Genomic DNA, 20,867 nt, shown 5'->3' on the forward strand with positions numbered 1-20,867 from the left:
CCAGTCCGACCCGGTCTCGACCCGGATAGAAACTGTCACTTGCATACCTGATGTTTAACTCTTTCAGACAGAGAAAGAAAAAAAGGAGCACAGCCTAGTCATTTCTGTGCTTGGCACTATGCATACACATGTCTATCTCATTGTGTCACGTAACCTTGGTTGTTCTTTAAAGAGAGTCTGAAGCCAAGAAAAAAATGTTTTTACTTTAAAAACCTGTTGAAAATAATTGCCCCACATAAAACACCACATCCTCGCAGCTGAAAACTCCATAAATCACCCCAAACTCACCGGGGCACATTGCGGGGAGCGCTTGCGCATAGAGGCAGAGCTTTGGGCTGTAGCTCTGCCTCTGCATGCGTTCATTAGCATGGATCGTCACCTCTCCCCGCCCCTCTCAGTCTTCTTTCACTGAAAGGGGTCTGGTGAGGCGGCAATCAGCGCTGATGATGCGCATGAAGGCAGAGCTACAGCTCAAAGCTCTGCCTCCTTAGGGCAGCAAAATCCACAACCAAGAAAGTCATGGATTTTTGGCCAGGGAGTTAGGAGTAGTGTTGGGCGAACACCTGGATGTTCGGGTTCGGGCCGAACAGGCCGAACATGGGCCAGATGTTCGGCATGTTCGGCCCGAACCCCGAACTCAATGGAAGTCTATGGGACCCCCGAACATGCCCATTTTGGGGGCCCTATGGGGTCGCAGGCATAAGGGGGGAGCATGCCCTGATCGCGGGGGGGTCGGAAATTCCCCCCACCCCCTCCGCTAGCGCTCCCCCCTCTGCCCGCTTCCCCATAAAAAAAGTTAAATGCAAGTTAAATAGTACCAGTGGCTGGCAGTGGAGTGAGGAGGAGGAGTCCGAGTAGGAGAGTGACGCGCTGAGGCCGGGCAGCGGGCGGTTCAGCGGTAGTACCCTTGTGGTACTTCCGCCCTTTCTCTGACCTCACGTCCTCTGCATACGAGGGTACGCGTCACGCGTACCCTCGTATGCGTCATCACGTAGAGGACATGAGGTCAGAGAAAGGGCGGAAGTACCACAAGGGTACTACCGCTGAACCGCCTGCTGCCCGGCCTCAACGCGTCACTCTCCTACTCAGACTTCTCCTCCTCACTCCACTGCCAGCCACCGGTACTATGTAACTTGCATTAAACTTTTTTTATGGGGAAGCGGGCAGAGGGGGAGCGCTAGCGGAGGGGGCGGGGGGAATTTCCGACCCCCCCCCCGCGATCGGGGCATGCTCCCCCCTTATGCCTGCGACCCCATAGGGGGGCCGTATTCGGCCGAACAGGGCCCTGTTCGGCCGGCCATTGAGCAGTTCGGGCGAACCCGAACAGTTTGGCCGAACACCATTAGGTGTTCAGCCGAACTCGAACATCACCCGAACAGGGTGATGTTCTGCAGAACCCGAACAGTGGCGAACACTGTTCGCCCATCACTAGTTAGGAGTGATTCATTGAGTTTCCAGCCCCGGGAATGCGGCGTTTTAGGTGGGGCAATTATGTTAAACAGGTTTTTAAAGTAAAAATCTGTTTTTTTTCTTGGCTTCAGAGTCTCTTTAAGTGGCGTCAGAATGCTGAAAAGGGTCATTCAGAATACCGCCCTGGGCCCCATTCTGGTTGGTTCAGTTGTTTTTCGGCATGTGTTTGCACATTTGTCCCCTAATTGCATTTCAATCTATTTATTCCAGATATTGCTGCTTTGTTGCCCGTTTGTCATCTTGGGAGCTGTAATAAAATGTATCTTTCCACCGGTAAGTACAATGATTTCATAATACACAATTTTGTGTGCAATGTACAGCTCCATCTTCAAGAAGTAAAAATTCCTCTAGTTCTGTTGTGGGCTCAATGTTCAGTAGCCTGGGCTGGAACTAAAGGTTACTATACATCAGGCGACTTGGAGGCTGATCGACCTCTACTGTTTAAACTTCCTGCCGGGCTAGAAGAAGTGAAGCATGCCGGACCTGGAGACCAGACCAGCGTGGAGACGGAGCAGCGGTGACCGGGGGCAGTCGTGCCGGCGAAGCAGGTAATGTATGCGGGCTCTATTGCGTCGGTCGTCGGGTACTCGAACGCCGCTAGCGACGCGCTCCCTACCCGCGGGCGATCGACGGTAACTTTCCGCACGGAGCGATCAACGGGATCGGACTAAATGGATCGAAATTCGTCGTGTTGCGGGAACGATGTGACAGCAGATTCGATCCCAGTGATCGAATCTGCTGTCCATCTGTCGGGAATCGGCCTAGTTTATGGCCAGCTTTACTCTCTGCAGTGCCTCTGATAGTAAACAATCACTCCTTCCAAAATCAATATCATTTTTCTCATTGCTGGCTGAAGTATCTAAGGAGAATGCATTGAAACCCTTGTGGCACTCTATTCACAAGGAAAGTAAAGGTTCTCTGCTAATGGAAACCTGTTGCCAAGTCAGGCAAAAGATATTTCACTGTATCTTTCTGAGAAGTGCAGACACTGACTGATGTCCCATTTCACATAAAACAGACTCAACACTGCTAAGAGATACTATACATGACTTCATAGTAGAAAATAATCTTATTTCTCAGCATCAACATGGGTTTACTAAAGACAGGTCCTGTTTGACTAACATGCTCAGCTTTTATGAGGTAGTGAATGCTAATGTGGATATTGGGAATGCTGTAGATGTGATATACTTGGACTTTGCAAAGACCCTCAACACTGTTCCACACAAAAGTCTGGTGCAAAAGTTGAGGATGCAAGGACTGGGGAAGAGTCTGTGTGCATGGATAGGGAACTGGCTAATGGATAGAAAACAAACAGTTGTGGTCAATGGATCGTACTCAAAATGGGAGACTGTTAGCAGTGGGGTCCCACAGGGGTCTGTACTGGGTCCAGTGCTCTTCAATTTATTTATTAATGACCTAGTAGATGCAGTAGTGAGCAATGTTGCTATTTTTGAAGATGACACAAAATTGTACACAATCATCAACAAACAGGAAGATAGGGACATACTGCAACAGGATTTGGATAGGATGGCTATATGGGCACATAAATGGCAGATTCATTGTTGAAAAATGTAAAGTCATGCATTTTGGTCGTACCAATGGTCTAGCACCATATAAAATAAATGGGATACAGTTGGGGACATCAAACTTGGAGAAGGACTTAGGAGTACTCATCGACAACAAGTTAAATAATCGTACTCAATGCCAAGCCGCTGCAGCTAATGAGCTAAAGCTAACAACATTTTGGGATGCATTAAAAGGGAAATAAAAACTCGAAATGCTAGCATAATATTGCCCCTGTTTAACTCTCAAGTAAGGCCACATCTGGAATTTGGATCTCAGTTCTGGGCACCACATTACAGGAAAGATATTGCAGTTTTAGAGCAGGTGCAGAGACGAGCAACAAAATTGATACATGGGATGGAAGGTCTCAATTACCAAGAAAGGTTAGATAAACTGGGTTTATTTAGTCTAGAGAAAAGACGCCTTAGATGGGATCTAATTAACATGTATAAATACGTCAGAGGGCAATATAAAAGCTTGGCGGATGAGCTTTTTGTCCCTAGGCCTTCTCAAAGGACTAGAGGACATGATCTGAGCATGGAGGAAAAACATTTTAGCCATTTATTTAGGAAAGGGTTCTTTACAGTAAGAGTGATTAAGATCTGAAATGCATTGCCACCAGGCATGGTCGGAATAGCCAATTTCCGATTCCGTGGTAATTCCGTATACCGCCACCACCGAAATTCCGCTACCGTTTCATTCCGAGGGAATTCCTAAGCCGTTCCGCGGAATTCTCTCTCTCTCTCTCTCTCTCTCTCTCTCTCTCTCTCTCTCTCTCTCTCTCTCTCTCCATCCTCTTATATCATCCCATAGGGAATTGCAGATTTTCAAAACAGCTTATATACCATAGCTGGGATTTGAACCCAGGATGCAGTGTGTAGTAGCTAGTAGGTATCTGTCTTAACCTCTAGACCATGAACCACACTACACGGTAAAGCTGTCCTAGCATAAACCATACTACCATTATGATCAATTCAATAGAAAAAGTAGCATGATTAAGGATCGGTACTTTTTGAAAAGCATGCTTATATACCATAGCTGGGATTTGAACCCAGGATGCAGTGTGTAGTAGGTATCTGTCTTAACCTCTAGACCATGAACCACACTACATGGTAAAACTATCCTAGCATAAAACCATACTACCATTATGATCAATTCAATAGAAAAAGTAGCATGATTAAGGATCGGTACTTTTTGAAAAGCATGCTTATATACCATAGCATATCTATTGAATTGATCATAATGGTAGTATGGTACATGCTAGGCCAGCTTTAGCATGTAGAGGTGGGACAAGGTCCTTCAGCACCCAAGGCTGAGACAGCAAAGTGTGCCCCCCAGCCATCACACACTGATTGCTATTACACTAAGAGGTGCCCCAGGGCCCCCAACCCCCCCCAACACCTTAATTGCTACTTATCTGGCTTGCAGTCGCTGCCATGTATCACCTTTTCTTATTTCTTTCTGCTTCAAACACAATTGGGAATGACAGCTGAATGAATTGTGCACCCCCTCCTACACTGCGCCCTGAGGCTGGAGCCTCTCCAGCCTCTGCCTTGGCCCGGCCCTGAGTGTGGTTGATGGTCTAGGGGGTAAGACAGATACCTACTACCATGTAGTGTGGTTCATGGTCTAGAGGGTAACACAGATACCTACTACACACTGTGTCCTGGGTTCAAATCCCAGCTATGGTATATAAGCATGCTTTTCAAAAAGTACCGATCCTTAATCATACTACTTTTTCTATTGCATTGATCATAATGGTAGTATGGTTTATGCTAGAGAGAGAGAGAGAGAGAGAGGAGAGAGAGAGGAGAGAGAGAGAGAGAGAGAGAGAGAGAGAGAGAGAGAGAGAGAGAGAGAGAGAGAGAGAGAGAGAGAGAGAGAGAGAGAGAGAGAAGAGAGAGAGAGAGAGAGAGAGAGAGAGAGAGAGAGAGAGAGAGAGAGAGAGAGAGAGAGAGAGAGAGAGAGAGAGAGAGAGAGAGAGAGAGAGAGAGAGAGAGAGAGAGAGAGAGAGAGAGAGAGAGAGAGAGAGAGAGAGAGAGAGGAGAGAGATCTTTTTTCAACCCAAATAACTATGTAATAGATCGTTTCAATGCAGCTAAAAGTAACGCAGAGTTTTGGGTTTGAAAATGCATAAACAGCTATTCAATAATGCTTAGTCATTGCTTGCACATTGTAGTTTTATATCACTTAGTTATTGATTATACTCCTTTAAAGCAAACCTGAAGAGTCTAATTTTTTTATGTTTTTTATCAGGTTTTTTGCATCATTCAGTCATCTTTGAAGTTTAAAAACCACACTCTGTATTTTAATCAATAGAGCAGAGCTAATGTCAGTTTGACCATTCCTGCAGCAAAACATTATCTCAAGCTGTCCCTGGCTGTTTAAGTGCTTCAGAAAACATAGGCCCAAGTTGGGTTGAATAGCTCAGAGAAGCTCTTTTGCATAGATAACTGAAGATTTTTAACTCTTCCTGTACTGGTAAACAATATGGGACTGTTTTCTTCACTACTAATGTTCTACAGTATTTCTTAGCTGTACTACACATGCAATTCATTATCTCATATTTTTATTTTTGCTTCAGGTTTGCTTTAAGTAAATAGCTATACCATTTTGCAGTGCAAATGTCTATTACTCTCAGTATTATTGTTCATTCCGATCTAATCATTCAAGGTCTCTGATGAAGCAGGGCTAGTCCCTGTGAAACAGCTGTCAGACTTGTCCTTCCCCCCACTGCTGTAAGCTTTTTTGTGTCAACCCAGCCACAATAAAGAGTATTTTAGCAGCTGTCCCCATCTCCTTCCTCTCTTCTGATTCTAATCATTCAGTAGTGAAATGGGTCCAGGTAAAAATGGCGCAGGATGAAAAATGGCGCACCGTTCCGCCAATAAATGTATCATGTTTATTATACATTTATCGGTTTCCACTAGTGCGACGCGATTTCACCGGCATTCCGACGCTTGTAAAAACGCATGCGGGTGCGTTTCCGCATGCGTTTTACCCGCGATTTCGCGTGCGATTTCGCATGGCAGGGTGCCATGCGAAATTAACCATGACACTGCCAGGGCAAAATAACATTGAGAAGGGTGCGAAATCGCACGCGAAATCGCGGGTAAAAACGCATGTAACAAACGCATGCGTTTTTACTATTAAATACATTAGCGGCGATTCGCACGGATTCCCGACGCAGGCGAAAACTGTGGGTCCCGCCGTGCAGATTTGGCCCGCCGCCAAATCGCTCCCGCACGCCGCACAGGTGGAAACAGCCCCATCCACTAACATTAACTATGCGAATCCGCATGCAGTGCCCGCATGCGGATTCGCCCTAGTGGAAACGAGCCCTTAAAAAATGCAGGGTGGGGCTAGTGAGGCAGCAAGTGTTGGGGGGGGGGGGGGGAGACAGTGGATCACTGGATGGAGGGAGTAGGATTAGGTGGAGGGAGGATGTGTGCAGAGGCATACATTACCTTGTCCCGGGCCGGCAATCGCTCCTTCACTTCCATGTTAGTTTGCAGGAGTCCTGCAGACAGCCAATCACCATGCGGGGACTGAAGCCGCATGATTGGCTGGATGCAGGACTACAGCAAACTAACAGAAGAAGTGAAGGTGCGATCACCGGCCGGGGCAAGGTAATGTATGCCTCTGCACACATCCTCCCTCCACCTAATCCTACTCCCTCCACCCCCGCTGCCTAAAACCATGTCATTTTTTCACCAATGAAACGATAAATATAGTTTTAATAGGTAAATGAATGTGGTGCCAATTTTTAACTATCAAAACGATAAATAACATTTTATAATGTAAATTAATGCGGTGCCATTTTTATACTGTCGGTGCTGTGCGCCATTTTGAACTGTTCCGCCTTGTGGAGTCTAGTGTTGGGCGAACAACTAGATGTTCGGGTTCGCGAACGTTCGCCGAACATCGCCGTGATGTTCGGGTGTTTGCGCCGAACTCTGAACATAATGGAAGTCAATGGGGACCCGAACTTTTGTGCTTTGTAAAGCTTCCTTACATGCTACATACCCCAAATTAGCAGGGTATGTGCACCTTGGGAGTGGGTACAAGAGGAAAAATATTTGAAAAAGAGCTTATAGTTTTTGAGAAAATTGATTGTAAAGTTTCAAAGGAAAAACTGTCTTTTAAATGTGGAAAATGTCATGTTTCTTTGCACAGGTAACATGCTTTTTTTCGCCATGCAGTCATAAATGTAATACAGAGAAGAGGTTCCAGGAAAAGGGACCGGTAACACTAACCCAGCACCAGCAGCAGCACACGTGATGGAACAGGAGGAGGAGGCGCAGGAGGAGAAGGCCACGCTTTTTGAGACACAACAACCCAGGCCTTGCATGAGGACAAGAAGCGTGCGGATAGCATGCTTTGTACCGCCATGCAGTCATAAATGTAATAAAGATAAGTGGTTCAATAAACAGGGACCACGCGGCAACGCTAACCCAGCAGCAGCAGACGTGATGGAACAGGAGGAGGCGCAGGAGGAGAAGGCCACGCTTTGTGAGACACAACAACCCAGGCCTTGCATGAGGACAAGAAGCGTGCGGATAGCATGCTTTGTACCGCCATGCAGTCATAAATGTAATAAAGATAAGTGGTTCAATAAACAGGGACCACGCGGCAACGCTAACCCAGCAGCAGCAGACGTGATGGAACAGGAGGAGGCGCAGGAGGAGAAGGCCACGCTTTCAGGCGCAACTCAGGCCTTGCATGAGGACAAAAAAATGCGTGCGCAAAGCAATGCAATGAGTAGTTTTCAGGACACAATGGGCTATTCGGAGGAGCTATTCCCACCCCCACAATCTTCTACCTGTGAATGGTCAATGGAACAGCCACAAATGTTGTGCCCGGATTCACAACCTTTTTCTGTGGAAAATGCACCTCGCACTGAAATGCAAGGCGAGGCCGAGGATGAACATGACGTCAACAACTCAACATGACGCAAAATGGGGGCGGAACAGAAAGCTGCTTTCAATGTTTTGACAAAGTGACAAAGTGAAAAGTGACCAGTGACACAGTGACAAAGTGACTGACAAAGTGACAAAATGACAAAGTGACAAGTGACAAAGTGACAAGTGACAAAGTGACAAGTGACAAAGTGACAAAGTGACCAGTGACAAAGTGACAAGTGACAAAGTGACAAAATGACAAAGTGACAAGTGACAAAGTGACAAGTGACAAGTGACAAAGTGACAAGTGACAAAATGACAAGTGACAAAGTGACCAGTGACAAAGTGACAAGTGAGAGGTTGTTCTGGGGAGCTCTACTCCACTGCACACAGTCACATATGAGGAGAGGTCTCGTCAGGACTGCTGATCCTCCTCAGCTTGCTCAAAGCCTTGAGGGTTCCTGAAGATCCTCTGCTTGGAGTTCGCCGGGGTTCAGCTTGGTGTCGGGGTCGGCGGCGTCCTCCTCACTCCAACGTGGCAGATCTTCTGTTGAAGGAAAAAAAAAAACAGTACCGCTTCTGAAGGACTCACCAAGAGATGCAGGAGCGCTTCAATCTAGCGCACCATCGCTCGCTGGGTGATGTCCCTCCCTACGCACTGGAATTCTACGCTGCACATGCTAGCACGCTTTTGCGCAGTGCCGAGGCGCATTCCAGCAGCTAGCTACCAAGCTTCTGTGGATCTGATTAGGCCACCGTGTTAAAAAAACTGATTGAAGAAAGTGTCAGACAGGTCAAAAATGGAACAATTCCAGCAGGCCCTTGAGGATGGAGACTTTAGAGAGGAGATTGACATCCTCCTCCTTCTCTAGCCAGTTGTACGCCGACAGACTGACTTCAGCAAACCCAGGAGGACCAGGAGGGCAGCAAAGAACACAAGCTGCTGCTAGTGCCCAAAAGGGAATGGTATTGGCAGTGTCCTTGGAGTGAGAACATTTTCTGACACCCATGCAGCAGCCCACAGAACAGCAATCGGGCAGTTCCACGTCCTCCAACACCAATCGCCTGGAGAAGATGGTCAAGGTCTACATGTCAGATGGCGTAGCTGTGTTGAACAATCCATCTGCAGACAGACGGTGAGTGTGACAGCACAGAAGGACCATGGCAACTCACTCATAGTACCACAGTTTGATAGTGCTGCCCAAAAAATTATATGGATCCGTGGACCCGGGCACTGCGGGCAGTACTGGGAAGTGGGAACGCAGATTTTAGTACCTAAACACACGATACAACATGTTTTCCGGGGTCGGACTCTGAGGCACATACAGATGGTCCCCGATCATCATCCTCATCATACAACTCTTCTCCTGAGTCTGACCCACCCACCACCTCTGCCACCCCAACATCCCCAGACACAGACCACTCATCGTCCTCAACATTAACTTGGGATGCTGGCCTGAGCCAGACCTCCTCCTCCACATCAGGCCCCATCATCTCCTCAATGGCAGCCCTCATTAATCGCTCTGGCGACGGACCGATGGACACAACGTTCTCCTCCGGGGAGGGCTGCTGCTGACCACTGGCTGCTGGGGTGGATGTTATAGCTTGCGTGGGGCGCTGGCTGTTGCTGTTGTTGGGAGTGCTGCTCACAGCGGAGGTCTCTGAGGAACTCATGGTGAGCTCATATAGTGGTTGGCGGTGAGTGGAGTATTATTGATCCCAGCAATATACACACTGACTGGCAGAGTACGCAATGCTACATAGTGTGGCTGAGCGGTGTACACAGAGTGGCAGTAAACACAATGCTATATAGTCTGGCTGAGCGGTGTACACAGAGTGCCAGTACACACAATGCTATATAGTCTGGCTGAGCTTTGTACACAGAGTGGCAGTACACACAATGCTATATAGTCTGGCTGAGCGGTGTACACAGAGTGGCAGTAAACAATGCTATATAGTGTGGCTGAGCCGTGTACACAGAGTGGCAGTAAACAATGCTATATAGTCTGGCTGAGCGGTGTACACAGAGTGGCAGTACACACAATGCTATATAGTCTGGCTGAGCGGTGTACACAGAGTGGCAGTAAACAATGCTATATAGTGTGGCTGAGCCATGTACACAGAGTGGCAGTAAACAATGCTATATAGTCTGGCTGAGCCGTGTACACAGAGTGGCAGTAAACAATGCTATATAGTGTGGCTGAGCGGTGTACACAGAGTGGCAGTAAACAATGCTATATAGTGTGGCTGAGCCGTGTACACAGAGTGGCAGTAAACAATGCTACATAGTGTGGCTGAGCGGTGTACACAGAGTGGCAGTAAACACAATGCTATATAGTCTGGCTGAGCGGTGTACACAGAGTGCCAGTACACACAATGCTATATAGTCTGGCTGAGCTTTGTACACAGAGTGGCAGTACACACAATGCTATATAGTCTGGGTGAGCGGTGTACACAGAGTGGCAGTAAACAATGCTATATAGTGTGGCTGAGCCGTGTACACAGAGTGGCAGTAAACAATGCTATATAGTCTGGCTGAGCGGTGTACACAGAGTGGCAGTACACACAATGCTATATAGTCTGGCTGAGCGGTGTACACAGAGTGGCAGTAAACAATGCTATATAGTGTGGCTGAGCCGTGTACACAGAGTGGCAGTAAACAATGCTATATAGTCTGGCTGAGCAGTGTACACAGAGTGGCAGTACACACAATGCTATATAGTCTGGCTGAGCCGTGTACACAGAGTGGCAGTATACACAATGCTATATAGTGTGGCTGAGCGTTGTACACAGAGTGACAGTAAACAATGCTATATAGTGTGGCTGAGCGGTGTACACAGAGTGGCAGTAAGTAAACAATGCTATATAGTCTGGCTGAGCGGTCTACACAGAGTGGCAGTACACACAATTCTATATAGTCTGGCTAAGCAGTGTACACAGAGTGGCAGTACACACAATGCTATATAGTCTGGCTGAGCGGTGTACACAGAGTGGCAGTACACACAATGCTATATAGTCTGGCTGAGCGGTGTACACAGAGTGGCAGTAAACACAATGCTATATATAGCGTGGCTGAGCGAGGTACACAGTGGCAGTACACACAATGCTATATAGTCTGGCTGAGCGGTGTACAAACAATGCTATATATAGTGTGGCTGAGCGAGGTACACAGTGGCAGTAAACAATGCTATATATAGTGTGGCTGAGCGAGCGGTGTACTACTGTTCCCAGCAGCGACACACAATGACTGGGGGGACCCTGGCTAGCGTGGCTGGAGAGCGAACTACCCTGCCTGCCTACCCAAAGCTAAACCCACAGAGAAATGGCGGAGATATGACGTGGTTCGGGTATTTATTTACCCGAACCACGTGACCGTTCAGCCAATCAGAGCGCGTTCGGGTCCGAACCACGTGACCCGTTCGGCCAATCACAGCGCTAGCCGAACGTTCCGGGAACGTTCGGCCATGCGTTCTTAGTTCGGCCATGCGGCCGAACGGTTTGGCCGAGCACCATCAGGTGTTCAGCCGAACTCGAACATCACCCGAACAGGGTGATGTTCTGCAGAACCCGAACAGTGGCGAACATTGTGCGCCCAACACTAGTGGAGTCCATCACAAACCAACGGACTTGCACCACCAAATAGTACAACTGAACAAAGTGCTTCGATGCAGGGGTATTGTACATAAGGTTACCATTAGAAAGGTTTGTAAGGCTCCTCTTGTGTTCCTGTATGGCTCATGCACCGGGTGTTAATATAATGTCAGCTTGATAGCATACTGGTTAAGGCTGTTGCCTTTGATGAGGGGTTTGAGCTTTTGACCAGGGCTCGAATCCTGGCTCAAGCCAGTACATAAAATAGTAAGGAGGCTTTGTGCAAGGCTCCCTAATGATTCTGGCAGTGCTGCTCATCCAGATTCAGGATATCCAGGTAACCCGTATATCCGTCCATTTTTCAGCTATCCGATTCGGATTCAAATACCAGATTTCCACAGAAATCCGGATAGCTATCTGCAGATAGTTGGTTGGCAATGCGGATATCCACGGATATCCGCAGAAATCTGACTATTGAGATACTGTATGACGTCCAGGACGTCATTGAGCCAATTAGAGGACTCCCAGCAGAAGCCCTAGCAACCAATCACAGAGTGGAACACTGGCCAGCCCCACCTGCCCTCATTGAGCCAATCAGAGGGCTCCCAGCCTAAGCTCTGGCACCCAATCACAGAAGGGAAACCTGGCCAGCCCCCCTGTGGGTGCCATGATGAGAAAACTCGTCCTGTGTGACTGCTCATTCACTGAGAGACATGCTGCAGTGCTGCTGGCATAGCAGTGCTGTATACAGTGATACACCTAAAGCTGTTCAGTGATTAACCCCTTTACTATCACTACACTATTGTTGTATTGTTAATTAGCTTGATTTCATTGTGTGACAGTCAGAGTGTGTGCTGTGCTGCAAGGCTGTCGCAGCTGCTATGTGTCTGTGTGTGTGATGTGCACAGACCAGGCCAGCTGCTGCCTGCTGGCCAGCTATTAGCCTTAGCTAGCTACAGTATAGGTTAGGTTAGGGAATAGGATTACTGTGTTATTGTGTAGTTAGTACTGTAGTACTGCAGTCAGTGCTAGTAGTTGTTAGAGTAGTAGTACTACTGTGTTAGCTTACTACAGAACTGCTGTGCTGCTGAGCAGTGCCAATGTGACAGATAGTGTCTTCTCCTCTGCTGTCTGACTGTCACTCGGCACGTTGCCCTTGGCACTTTACACGTGGGACTTGGCACGTGGCACTTTGGACGTGATACTTTGCACGTGGCACTTTGCACATGGCACTTTGCACGTGGCACTTTGCACGTGGCATGTGCAAAGTGCCACGTGCAAAGTGCAAAGTGCCACGTGCAAAGTGCCAAGTGCCACCTGCCCAGTGCTGGTCGTAATGGAGAAAGCTACGCTTACGGATCATTACGCGTAATTTTACGCTATTACGCATTACGAAATTACGCTTACGGCATAGCCATTCAATTTCGGTACATGTCTGTAATTACGCATAGCACTTACGCAATTACGCGTAAGTATACCGTAATTCAGGTTATTACGTTATAGGCTTACGCGTAAAATCCTACTAGCAATTAATGCGTAAGGTCATGCTGCCAAGCGGAAAAGTTGACGCATGGATCAATGTTAGGTAGCCGCCAACTTTAAGGGTTAATAGCAAAGCCCCCTTAAGTGCTAAGAGCCTCAAATTTGGAGAATATATTAAGGAGATCAGAAGGAATAAGAGGAAAAAAAATGTTTTTCAAAAACACCTTATAGTTTTTGAGAAAATCGATGTTAAAGTTTCAAAGGAAAAATATATACATTTAAAAACCCGCCGACTTTAACGGTTAATAGCAAAGCCTGCTTAAAATTTAGGAACACCAAATTCACAGGGTATATTAAGGGGATCAGTGGGAATAAGAGGAAATTTTTTTTTTAAAAAAAGACCTTATAGTTTTTGAGAAAATCGATTTTTAAGTTTCAAGGGCGAAAATGTCTTTTAAATGCGGAAAATGTCAGTTTTTTTTGCACAGGTAACAATAGTGTTTTATTTTCATAGATTCCCCCAAGTGGGAAGAGTTTTACTTACTTCGTTCTGAGTGTGGGAAATATAAAAAAAACGACGTGGGGTCCCCCCTCCCAGACCTCTTTAACCCCTTGTCCCCCATGCAGACTGGGATAGCCAGAATGCGGAGCACCGGCCGCGTGGGGCTCCGCACCCTGACTATACCAGCCCGCATGGTCCATGGATTGGGGGGTCTCGGAAGGGGAGGGGCAGCCAAGCTTTCCCCTCCCCCTCCGAGCCCTTGTCCAATCCAAGGACAAGGGGCTCTTCTCCACCTCCGATGGGCGGTGGAGGTGGAGGCCGCGATTTCCTGGGGAGGGGGGTTCATGGTGGCATCTGGGAGTCCCCTTTAAAAAGGGGTCCCCCAGATGCCCACCCCCCTCCCAGGAGAAATGAGTATAGAGGTACTTGTACCCCTTACCCATTTCCTTTAAGAGTTAAAAGTAAATAAACACACAAACACATAGAAAAAGTATTTTAATTGAACAAAAAACATAACCACGAAAAAAGTCCTTTAATATTCTTAATTAACCATTAATACTTACCTGTCCCTTTAAAAGCCAGTTCCCACGCAATATCCTCGGAAATATACTAATCAGTTACAATGTAACAAAGTTATTACAATGTAACAACTTTGTTACTTTGTAACACCACTGCACCCGACGTCACTCGCCGCTCACCCGCCGGCCGCCGCATACACGCTAGTCCCCGCCGGCTCCCGCCATCCACTCCGCCCACACCTGTCACCCATATACATGCTGGCACCCATGGGTGCCAGAATGTATATAGGTGACATGTGGGAGAGGCGGGGAGGGCAGCGGAGCCGGCGGGGACTTAGCGTCCCTTCACCCGACAGAGCTCTGAGCTATATTAGCTCAGAGCTCTCGAAAGCATCTTTGTATTTGGGCTCCAAGGAGCCCCATTGGTCCTTAGCAGACCAATGGGGTTCCTTCAAATCAGAAGGAACCCCATTGGTCTGCTAAGGACCAATGGGGCTCCTTGGAGCCCAAATACAAAGATGCTTTCGAGAGCTCTGAGCTAATATAGCTCAGAGCTCTGTCGGGTGAAGGGACGCTAAGTCCCCGCCGGCTCCGCTGCCCTCCCCGCCTCTCCCACATGTCACCTATATACATGCTGGCACCCATGGGTGCCAGCATGTATATGGGTGACAGGTGTGGGCGGAGTGGACGGCGGGAGCCGGCGGGGACTAGCGTGTATGCGGCGACCGGCGGGTGAGCGGCGAGTGACGTCGGGTGCGGTGGTGTTACAAAGTAACAAAGTTGTTACATTGTAATAACTTTGTTACATTGTAACTGATTAGTATATTTCCGAGGATATTGCGTGGGAACTGGCTTTTAAAGGGACAGGTAAGTATTAATGGTTAATTAAGAATATTAAAGGACTTTTTTCGTGGTTATGTTTTTTGTTCAATTAAAATACTTTTTCTATGTGTTTGTGTGTTTATTTACTTTTAACTCTTAAAGGAAATGGGTAAGGGGTCTTTGGTAGCACTCAGACTCCCGAAGACTTTCCGATGTCCCCCGTGGCAGGGGATTTAAACGGTGGAGCCAGCGCTGCACCGTGGGCACCGGGAGAGGAGAGGGAAGGCTCTATAGGACCCAGAGTTTTCCCTCTCCTTAGGTAAGTATGTGCTTTTTTTTTTTTAAATCACTTAAGCCTATCTGGACGAATATGTTTGTCCAGAAAGGCTGTGCTGCTGTAAGTGTGTAGTCCCCCGATCAGTGAATGGGAATATAGTTCCCATTCACCGATCTAAGTCCCCCGCAGAAAAAACGACGGTCTCTTATTAGAGACCGCAGTATTTCTACAAAATAAAGGTTCCCCGTTCTCTTTCTAGTTCCTAGAAGCATGATCGTACGCTTCCAGGACTTTTTTGACTGTGGCCATCTTGTGGCCAAATAGTAAACTACACCCACATGTATTTTTTAATAAATAAATACATTGTATTACATTTAAAAATTGGCTGTTTACTTCCCACACCAAAAATTACTCAAATAAAATTTTTATAAAAAAAAAAAAAATTACAATAAAAAAACATAAATAGTTACCTAAGGGTCTGAACTTTTTAAATATGCATGTCAAGAGAGTATGTTAATATAATTTTTTAAATTATAGGCTTGTAAATAGTGATGGCAAATTGAAAAAATTCACCTCTATTTCTAAATAAAATATCGGTGCCATTAATTGTGTTAGGGACATAATTTAAACGGCGTAATAACCGAGACAAATGGGCATGTATTAATGTAAAACTATAATGGCCAAAAACTGAGAAATAATGAATTTTTTCCATTTCTTTCTTAATGTTCCTGTTAAAATGGATTTAGAATAAATTAATTCTTAGTAAAATGTACCCTCCAAAGAAAGCCTAAATGGTGGCGGAAAAAACAAGATTTAGATCATTTCGTTGTGATAAGTAGTGATAACGTTATTGGCGAATGAATGGGAGGCGAAAGTTGCTCAGATGCTCAGATACAAAAAATGAACAACCCTGTGGGCTTAAGTGGTTAAAGGACCTCTGACGCGAAAATCTTAAAAATTAAAATACATGTAAACATATACAAATACAAAGTACATTTCTTCCAGAGTAAAATGAGCCATAAATTACTTTTCTCCTATGTTGCTGTCACTTACAGTAGGTAGTAGAAATCTGACAGAACCGACAGATTTTGGACTAGCCCATCTTCCCATGGGGGGGGGGGAGTTCTCAGGGTTTTCTTTATTTGTAAAAGCGCTTAGTGAATGGCAGTTGCTCCGTCCAGCTGCCAAAAAAGTGTGCAGCGAGCAGGGAATCTGGCCAGCATCATTGTTTAAACTTTTTCAGGGAGTGTCTTTATAAAGAATAAAAGCCTTGCTGAGAATCCCCTATGGAGAGATGGACTAGCCCAAAAGTAATGTCAGATCTAATACCTACTATAAGTGAAAACAACATAGGAGAGAAGTAATGTATGGCTTATTTTACTCAGGAAGAAACATACTTCTTATTTGTACGTGTTTTAAATTTTAATATTTTTGCAACAGTTCCTCTTTAAGAAGTGGTTCCAATTTACTTTTAAGCTGGAAAGAGAAAGCATCAGAGTCACGTGAAGTGAAATGTGAGTGACCTCCCCTCGACTGTATACAAACATGGATGTTGAAGTGTTCGGCATAATTTGGGTTTCTGAATGCAAGATCACAAATTCAAACACCAACACTAATTACTAGTGCCAACAACAGCAGAGCAGCGCACATTGCGCATGTAGTGCGGCGAGTGGTATATGGTTTATGTGAGAATTGCTATGGTACTGTGCATTGCATTATATTTACTTTACACACATTACCATAGCGATGCTCACGTTTTTCATGTACCCATGCAAATGCCCAATGCACAGTACTTTCCTGGTGTTAGCACTGGTAATATTGCCATACGCCACCCGCACATGACATTATTACCAAAGGTTTGTACATCACACTCTTAGACACCAGTTTATACACCTCATTTCCCACCACATTTTCCATTGCATTTTCATATTCAGCACAGTGGCGTAGTGGATAGCACTCTCGCTATGCAGCACTGGGTCCCCGGGTTCAATCCAGAGCAAGCGAAGCCAGGGAAATATCTGCAAGGAGTTTGTATGTTATCCCTTTTTTTGCGTGGGTTTTTACTAGACACTCCAGTTTCCTCCCACATCCCTACAACATACAGATAAGTTAATGGTCTTCTCCACTGCAATTGGTCCTAGACTACAATGGACATATGATATGACCAGGGGTGTTGCTAGGATCCTAAAAGATCTGAGGCACTTATGGGCACCACTGTGATGCGCCAAAAAATGGGCATGGCCATGCACTAAAATGTAGGTGTGGTTGTGGGTGGAGCTAAACTATGCAGGACCGTGCTGGCCTCTCCTGCCAGCCAGGCCTGTTACACAGGCTGGTCTATTTGTCACGATACACATATTAGTAATGATATTTCAGTAATTTAAAATAAATAAATAAATAAAAACTGTGTATATCTTTCTTGGGATGTTATTATTGATAATAAAATTCTATTTTTATTTCCCTTTTGAATTTTTTTTGTTATTTATCATGCACACTGTTCTACTGTTTCCTGAAAAATAGCCTTTAGTTGTTTTTCATCCGAGCAATTTTTACCTCCCATTCATCTGCCAATAACTTTATCACTACTTATCACAAGAATTATTTTTTTCTAAATGCATTTTAATGGGAATATTAAAAAAAGTGAAAACAAATTCATTATTTCTCAGTTTTCGCCCATTATAGCTTTAAAATAATACATGCTACCATAATTAAAATCCACGTATTTTATTTGCCCATTTATCCCGGTTATTACACAATCTATATTATGTCCCTATCACAAAGTATGGCACCAATATTTTATTTGGAAATAAAGGTGCATTTTTTTTTCAGTTCTGCGTCCATCACTATTTACAAAAAAATTGATTGTAATATACCCTTTTCTGATGCATATTAAAAAAAAGTTCAGACAAACTATTTGTTTTTGTTTTTTTATTGAATTTTTTTTATGAAAAAAGATATTTGGGTATTTTTTGGAGTGTGGTGGTAAACAGTTAATTTTAAATGTAATAAATTGTATATATTTAAAAAAAAATTTATGTAGATGTAGATTAACTATTTGGCCACAAGATGGCCACAGTCAAAAAAAATTTTTTAGCGACCGTTCTCACTTACAGGATGTGAATGGAGGACGGGGAACTTTTTTTTTCTTCAGAAAAATTGCAGCTTCTAAAAAAAGAAGCTGTCGGTCTTTCTAATGGGGACTTAGATCAATGAATGGGAACTGTATTCCCATTCATTGATCTCTGGGCTAACAGGCGGCAGCACGGGAGTGCACGGGCGCATGTGCGATTGCGCATGGGAACGTGCAGCAGCGCACAGCAGCATAAGAGCAACCTTTTGGATGTAGCAGCTACATCTAAAAGGCAAAAATGGTTAAATGTAAAACATTTGTGTGAAAAAACGCAGAAAAGCCGCCGCGAGTGTTCAGAGCAAGGCGGCTGATTCCGCGTCCAACACGGCAGGTTGCGCGCATGGGCCTGCATCTGCTGGCATGACTGAACGCGGAAAAACCGCCGCATGTCCTGAGAACAAGGCGGCGGATTCCGCGTCTGACACGGCAGTTTGCAAGCATAGGCCTCCATCTGACAATATGGTGGAACGCGGAGGAACCGCCGCATGCTCTGATAGCGGTGCGGCTGGTTCCGCGCCCAACACAGCGGATGGTTTACAGCATAGGTCTGGTGTGGCTGGGACTGATAGTCCACACAGGTTTAGAAGGACGCGCACGCGCGCTGAGAGGCAGAGCTTTTATGACAGCCAGAAGGGAGTCAGCTGACCAAGCCGGTCAGCTGACAATTCCACCATTTCCCATTGGTCCAGCACTTAGGGGAGGCGCTGGAGAGCGCCTTGCTATATATACTGGGTGCTGGTCATTCTCTGGTTGTCTGCCGTTGCGATCACTACGTGGTAGCACTCAGACCTTGCCAGTATCTGTGATATTATCTAGACCAGTTCCTGGGTGTTGACGATCAAGGACCTCACACCTCAGTCTAGGGAAAACTGTCTATTATCTATGTTATTACCTAGACTAGTTCCAGGGTGTTGATGATCAAGGAGCTCACACCCAAGATTAGGCATTGTTGATTATTTGTTATGACCTTCTGCTTTCCTGACTACTCTTCTGACCTCTGATTAGGCACTTCGCTATTTCTGATACTCTGTTGCCGATCTCTGCTTGTGTTAGGATTCCGCATCTGTCTCCTGTCTCTGTCCCTGATCTGTCTGTCTGTTGCCGATCCAGCTTGTCCGACCTTGAGAGCTATCTCCCCAGTTTAGAGATAGCTCACAGACCTGGGGGTGACACCCTTCCTTGGTGTCACTCACACTCTGTCCTTCCTATTCCTAGCCTGACCCCTCCCTCGGGAGAGTCTCAGGCTTACGGAAGGAACGTGTTACTGTGCAGTACTCCTTACTGCTGTGCACCTGCTCCTCAGGTGCAGTCCTCAAAGTATTTCTGTTACACCAAACTCTCCTATTACCTAGGTGTCCAGAGGTTAGTGATATATCTGATTATTGGTGATACTGCAGATCATCAATAATCGGGTACATATCTGTATTCTCGGTGATACTGCAGATCACCGGTAATCAGACCCTCTCTGTTTTACACCGATCGTTACAATCTGCAAACTAGTGTCAACCTGTGGCGTGGAAAAAATCAGTTCAGAGAGAAGTCAATAGCAGTACAGCATCTTCATATACTCACCATGGTTAAAAATATACCAAACTCTCTGTTCATATCTACCACATTCCCATCTGTAAATACGAACTGAGTTTTCTTATTCTTCTTGCACTGCAGCACTATGCAAATCTGTTGTGTGGCTACAGATTCACAGGGCCCTGCAGTGGATCAATCCACTTACGCTCCGGCCAGTGGCTGGTGGGGGAGAGACTAAATCTGTGGTTTGGTTTGAACTGTGTGCTGGACTGTGCCTAGAAAAAAAAAATCTAATTGATCAGTACAAACTTCTTACCGCCTATGTCTGTTCTTTGAGCCTGAAGGCATCTTCTCTTCCTAACTTCTCCCACTAGTGTCTGATTCATTTGCAGACTCTAGGGAGATAAACCCAGAAGAGAAAATGTCTTCAGGCTCCAGAGACCAAGCAGCCGGACTCGGAGAAGGTGAGTAATTGCAACGTTTCTGCCGGAAGACATCCAGGGCACCCCACAAAAGGTCCGTGGCTCGTGCTGTGGATCTTTTGGGCTAGTGACGTGGCTGCATATGACTATGGTAGGGATACAATTGAAAGCAACTCCGAAGGATAGTTAGTGGCAAACCATATATACTCTGTAAAGCACTGTGGAAGATGTTAGTGCTATATAAATACTAAATAATAATAATAATTCCTCCAGAGATGAATAAATGCATTTGTTCCAAAGGAGTAGTCTTTTAAGGATAAACTGTTTCACACATGAAGCATGAAAGAAGTTAGTGTGAAGAAGGTTATAACATTCTGCAGGTTTAGTGAACATCAATGTTACTGCCTGAGTAAGTTTGCATGGTAATTTCTGATTAGGGGATGTTACCATGTTGCCAGATAGATTGCCAGAGGCCTTTGTATGAAGCTTCCTGCAGATGCAATCTCTCCTTAACCCACATGCAATTAACTTTTACTCCTGAGTTTTCACCTAGGTAATATTTTCACATATTGTCATTAAAGTGCCTTTTAAGCCACCAGCAAGCGAGAAAATACTCAAAATGATTATAAGGTACTTTTTTGCCTACTTTTTGGTACTTTTTGCAT

The 20,867-nt window shown here is 45.7% G+C and overlaps 1 protein-coding gene across 1 annotated transcript in view; it reads left to right on the forward strand.

Annotated features, from left to right (window-relative positions):
- The window catches only part of LOC137526051 (uncharacterized), a 78,011-nt gene that overhangs the window by 10,953 nt on the left and 46,191 nt on the right, over positions 1 to 20,867 (forward strand). The window contains exon 4 of the mRNA XM_068247263.1: positions 1,681 to 1,743. Within this exon, the coding sequence (XP_068103364.1) occupies positions 1,681 to 1,743 (63 nt within the window). The remainder of the gene's footprint in view (positions 1 to 1,680; positions 1,744 to 20,867) is intronic.

Source organism: Hyperolius riggenbachi, chromosome 7 (assembly GCF_040937935.1).
Source record: "Hyperolius riggenbachi isolate aHypRig1 chromosome 7, aHypRig1.pri, whole genome shotgun sequence".
Classification (NCBI taxonomy): domain Eukaryota; kingdom Metazoa; phylum Chordata; class Amphibia; order Anura; family Hyperoliidae; genus Hyperolius; species Hyperolius riggenbachi.